Genomic DNA, 5811 nt, shown 5'->3' with positions numbered 1-5811 from the left:
AGGAATATCTAATTGCATGCAAAAGGATCAACTATTCTGACAAGTGTGGCACTCATTTATATGCACAAAGAGAGTGGGGCTCTTCCCTGCCACCCATGTACAGAACTCCCATTACATTTGAATTTCACACGCACACATCAGAGGGAACAAGAGAACCATTGTGCATACCTTGGCAAATTTGAGAGATCTAGCAGAGCTGCTTTTCCAGCCCTGCCAGATCGTGTCTCAAGGAACTTGGTGTAAATGCTTTAAGACATGTCCATATTTCGGTGTGAGCAAGGGAGGACTTGTCGTTGAAGAAGGAATACTTCTTCTCTGGTGGGGTAAGCATCTAAGCTTAGAACCACCACAGTGTGTATGTATATGCTTTGCATACTCTGACCATGCTATGGTTCCTATAGGACCAAAGTTGTGTGTTTTCAAAGGTCTGGGATACGAACAAGCTTTACCACTCAAAGTGCCTGCTAAACAGGAAATAGAAAAGATTAGGAGAAATTAAAGCTATTAATTCTTGTCTCATGAAGGAATGTCTGCATGACTCCAAGCTGAGAACATTTTTGTAGAGCAGAAAAGTCTCTTTTCAGCAGATGTCTGTTAGACTGCATTCTTCAATTCTGACTTGTACTGAATAGCACATCTGTAACTTGAAGTAGGAGCAACTGAGTTAAAGTAGTGACCCAAAATCCAGACTAATTTCAGAGTTTGTTTATGCTTACTAGAACCTGCATAGTAGAAAGCAGTTGTTTCCAAGTGCATTGTAAAATATGGAAGGAAGAAAGAATTTAACCGAGGCAATGGTAAACAAGTGGACAGTCTGCTAATTTAGCATCACATAGGAATGACAGATTCTGACAGTAACTAGCTGTCATAGTCTACTGTAGCTTGCAGCACGGAACTTAGTGATAAAAGGATGAAAACCAGCATCTTACCTTTCAAGGTGTCCAGTTATCCTACTACTAAAGGGCATTTCTCCATTCTTAGAATTTCCAGTAGGAGGAAAAAAATATCATTACCTTTGTTTGCAAAGGAGTTTGTACATTTGGTAAGAGCATATATACAACAAGCAGGCATTTTCTTTCCAAAGGAAGACAACTGTTAATGTGTGTCTCTTTAAGAATGGAGGAGATTTAGGGTATCAGAAAAGGCTCTCATATTAGGGTTCCTCCATCATCCTGCCCCCCTATTACATTAAAATCCAGCTGAACTTTCTCTAAATCCAAACTCTGAATGGAGTTCTTATACTACATCTAAGACAGACAAGCGTTACAGATATTTGAAAGCACATGCTCACTTGAGCTTCTCTGGTAGTATTTCAGCAATACAGTTCATTCAGTGTGTGATCGCAAGACCGGTCATCAAGATCAATGTTGTTTTTTAAATGGCATTTCTCCTAGGAGATGAAATTACAGGTAGTTTGGCACTGACATGGGTCATGGGCTCTATTTCTGCTCTCAGGCTGCGAGGTTCTTTTGCTTGTTTAGAGCATTCATTAGCAGGTGAACATAGGATGTTAAGAGGTCATCCATTTTGTAACCCTGTCAGAAAAGAAAAAAAGTCGTAAGTCTCTCAGAGAGCTCCAGAAGCAGAAATAACTATAATTTTCTCCCTGTTTTATCTTCTTCTGTGGTTCTTCCCTGTCTCCTTGTCATTCATTCTATCAATTGACATCTTATACTTAGGAATCCAAGCTTTTTTGTGAGAGAAGTTAGCCCTTAAATGTTTTTGTGTTATCTTTACAAATTTACCTTTAATTATGAATACAGTGATGCTTGTCTGAGAGTGTGGACAGTCTGAAACCAATTCTTAAAAAGGTGATACCACTCAAGTGTAAAATCTTACAAAGATGGCATTACTGCATAGATGGATCAAACCACACGTGGCAGGACTCCTACATAGTTTTGTGGGTAAGTACAGTCTTTTCTTAATGTCTTGGATGAATAGAATTTGGATGTATGGGAAGAATTTAGGAAATTACTATTTTCACTTATCTCTGTGGTTTACAGCCTTGTATCAGATTGGCATTGTATAGCACTGAACCAGTTCTAAACTTCAGTTTTATTGACGTAGCAGTGAATGCTTTTTGTACCTGCATTGGTTTTAATGTCTGCTTTGACACCATTGTTTCGTAGCAATTCTGGATGTAATGGAAAACATAGGAGTTTCTTGTGTGTAAGTTGACAAAACTCTTCTTACCAGAGATGTCTCACATAAGATCCGGCTTCCTCGTACCAGGTTCCCTATTGTCATGTGAAAGTATGTGCTCCCACTGCTCCAATTGGAGATTTTATTGAAGGGGTAGACTGTTAAAATATCCTGTAAGGGGAAACAAACTGAACTATATACTATTTCTCAAATGAAAACAGGCTGTTATGTAGGAAAACCTGTAGAGCTAGAGCATTCTTTTTTTCTGCCTTCATTTGTAAACAGTGGGTCACGGCAGATCTTGTATCCAGACTAATGGTATATCGTATTTTCACCAAGTTAAGTGAGTCTTAATCACTCTAATGAAGCTTCATTTCATCATATATTGATGTTTGCCTTAGCACACTGCTGTTGTGTTTACAGTGATCTAAAACTCTCTGGCTATTTGTTTTCCTATTAAAAGCAAATATTAATATTCATGAACACTTTTGCCTGGGAACTTGTTAGGATCAGGCTGTTTGGGTTAGAGAGTTGGTAAACACTGTGGTTAGACCTGTCTTTTAGACAGCTTGGGTTTCCTGCAAAGCATTTTTACTGAAGCAGGTTCCCTAGTGCACTGTCCATCCTTCTGCCTTTGCCCATGTCCATCATAATTACACTTCTTTTTTCAGAGGTGTTCTACACTGTTTCCTTTCCAGCGTAGAAACTGCAAAGAAGTGTGATGTGAGGCAGTAACATTTTCTTCAGTTTCACACATAAAATGAATAGAGGGACTCTTATTGTCTACTACCATTCAGGGAGAAGGTCCTCGTTGCTGTCCCTAAATTAACATGGTCAATTAAATCCTTCCTTAGATAGACTCTTGAGAAGCAACTGTTACCTTTGTCTTCTGATGTATCAGTGAGACTCCTTGCTTGTTGATTGCAATCAGCACAATCTCTGGGAAATTGGGATCTGAGGTTTGCTATAAACAAGTAAAAGAGCAAAGTAAGTAGAAAATGAAGAAGTGATCCATACAAGGTGCATAGTGACCTTTACCAGTGTCTGGTGCTTCTCGTTCTCTTTATCAGGTAAACACTGAAAGATAAAGCTGTTCAATATTCTGTAACTATTGCTAAGAATGACTTTTTCTGCTATATATTGATTACTTGAGCAGCTGCTACATAAAAGCAGAATCAGATCCATTATTTCCTAAGCAATCTGGTAATAGGATTAATAATTGGTTGCAAACCACTTAAGAACCTAGCAAGGACAAATTAAAGGTAGCAAGTGATTCTCCAGGAATCATTTCCCACTGCAGAGTGAGAAGATAAGCACAGTTCTGTTTTGAGGGAACCAGAGACACAAAATTTGGCAGCATTTTGTTGTGGAGAACAATGATGGGGCAATTAAGTATCTATGTAACTAAAACCTCCCTACAACTATTGCATAGGTGTAATATTAGGTATCAATGAATGGAACAACAACATAGCCAGTAAATAACAGCGTAGTTCAGAGTGGATAAAAATCTCCTCACTTTCAAATAACTGAGTTTTCCTCAGTAGATTATGGGAATTCAGCTTTATAATGTATTCTCACACAAATATGGAATTATATGCCCCAGTGCTGGTCTACTACCAAAGCCATTCATGCATTCCTTTAAACCTACCTTCACCTCAAAGAAGGCTGATCCAAACGTTGGCCACCGGTATATTATTTTCAAGAAGGCAATCTTGGCCTCATCCACAGTTTTTCCTTCATGTTTACTATATGCTGCAATAATGCTCTGTTTAGAAAAAAGAATACAAAGTCCATTCAATTGGAAACAGGCAGGTTTCCAGGGTCCAGCATTAGCACTAAAGACAGCATCAGATCATCACCAAGATCAGTCTTTTACCCACAGCAACAGTCACAAGACTGTGAAAATGAAAATAGCCTCGTCATGGGGCAAGGTAGAGTCAGACCCCCCCACAGTGTCCCTTACTAATGAGTTGGGTGAAGGAAGTCCAGGAGCCCAAGAGGGTAGATTTCAGGGAGGAGGGCAATATGGGATGAAACAAAATCAGTGCTCAACACCCAGAGACATGCATCACATTTTCTGCTGAAACACGTAGAGTGAATTTTCCCTCTATTTGAAATTGTGTCCTGTGTCTTCCTCAGTGGACTAAGTGGTAAGTACCTGCTGAAACCTTCTTGCCTTCTGATGGATAAAAGAGCCTTTTGCTGTGAGCAGCATACACATCGTACAAGGTGACTGATGTGCTGGCCAAACTATGAAAAAATTAGGACATGTCTTACTTTTCTCTTTCTCTACAAGATCCTCAGATTTCCAGTCACATTATTGATTTTCCTATCTCTAACTCCTCTTTTGGGCACTGGTAATAGATTAGTATCTCCAAGAAAGATGCACATTTCAAACCAGTTGCCCAGGGCTGCAGATATCTTTCAGAGCTTTGGTAGAGAGGATACAAAATCTGGATTGTAAGAGGCAAAACAGCAACATCCAATAATGTCCCTCCATAGTGCTTTCAAAGACTGTCAGATCAAAAATGTGGTGTGGATTGATTTCTCTCATAAAGCTCTGTGCAAGTAGTGTAATTAATCAAAGTTCATGTTCTTACCTTCTTCCACTCATCTGGTGAGATTACTCGGAGCAGATTGTCTGGCACCAGCTCCTTCAGGATTTTGGGGATGGTTGCCAGCTGTGTGTGGTCATTGTTGAAGCGCACTTTATAAATCAGCCCTGCAAGCTGGACAGCTTCATCCTTGGAACACTTGTGGTAGCCTCTGAGGTACTTTGGCAGCTCCTGGAAGAGACCAGCTCTGAATCCAGACAGAAGGGACTGAAGCAAACATTAGCTTACACGTTCTAAATCTGTGAGGTCAGGATGTGAGTCTTGCCAAAGACATCCGAAGAACTTTTGACTCCTGGAGGTTCTCTGGATGATCTTTAAAGGGTCCTTTCCAACCCAAACCATTTTATGATTCTCCATACAATTACAGAGCAAGATTAGCACCTCCAGAGAACAATTAGATAAGGGAGCTGTGCTCCTAATATAAGCAATATCGCTAAGGTGTGAACACTGTGAGAAATAAACCTTCTTCTGGGGCTGAGTTGTACTCTCCAGAGGCATTCCTCTGGAGGCTCTATAATGCAGGCCTCAGTGAAGGAGACTTAACTTTCTCAGGATTATTTCTTGATCACATTGCCTGTTGTTACATTTATGCTTTAGGGAGCTGGTTACCTGGTGGTAATGAAAAATTGAATCAGCTTTCAGGTCCTTCCCAGGAGTTACATTCAGCCACAGCTTTCTCATGAAGTACACCTCATAAGCCACAGACATAGTAGCCCCTAAGGAAACAATAATCTTGTTAGTATTCTCTGTACACTTTAGAGTTCTGCAGTTTTTAAATGGCTTGTGAGTTTCTTCAGAAATGTAAAGAGCCTATTTATATGTGTTGGCTGATCTAGCAATGCATGAGCCTTAGGTTATAAAGAGGATCAACCTATCAAACTTGTGTGATTTGGATGCAATAGGTAAAAAAATCTTTGGTACTAATCTAAAATCTCTGGAGAGATCCCCCCCAAAAGGTGTTCTGGTGTTTCTGATAGCCAGTGCTTGGCTGCATCAGGTCACTGGATCTTACTGCTCGTGCAGGCAGTAGCCATGCACATACAAACAAAAAAGA

The 5811-nt window shown here is 39.9% G+C and overlaps 1 protein-coding gene across 1 annotated transcript in view; it reads right to left on the bottom strand.

The window, feature by feature from the left end:
* Window positions 1-1451: 1451 nt before the first annotated feature.
* Window positions 1452-5811, bottom strand: part of MYO7B (myosin VIIB) — a gene marked incomplete at its 5' end in the record, with an annotated part of 39056 nt that continues 34696 nt past the window's right edge. The window contains 6 exons of the mRNA XM_010012064.1: window positions 1452-1535; window positions 2194-2313; window positions 3023-3106; window positions 3791-3907; window positions 4743-4928; window positions 5367-5473. Coding sequence (XP_010010366.1) covers window positions 1452-1535; window positions 2194-2313; window positions 3023-3106; window positions 3791-3907; window positions 4743-4928; window positions 5367-5473 — 698 coding nt within the window. The remainder of the gene's footprint in view (window positions 1536-2193; window positions 2314-3022; window positions 3107-3790; window positions 3908-4742; window positions 4929-5366; window positions 5474-5811) is intronic.

Source organism: Nestor notabilis, unplaced genomic scaffold (assembly GCF_000696875.1).
Source record: "Nestor notabilis isolate BGI_N333 unplaced genomic scaffold, ASM69687v1 scaffold9993, whole genome shotgun sequence".
Taxonomy (NCBI): domain Eukaryota; kingdom Metazoa; phylum Chordata; class Aves; order Psittaciformes; family Psittacidae; genus Nestor; species Nestor notabilis.
Note: the sequence above shows the minus strand (reverse complement) of the source record. Positions and strands in the feature narration are given on the sequence as shown.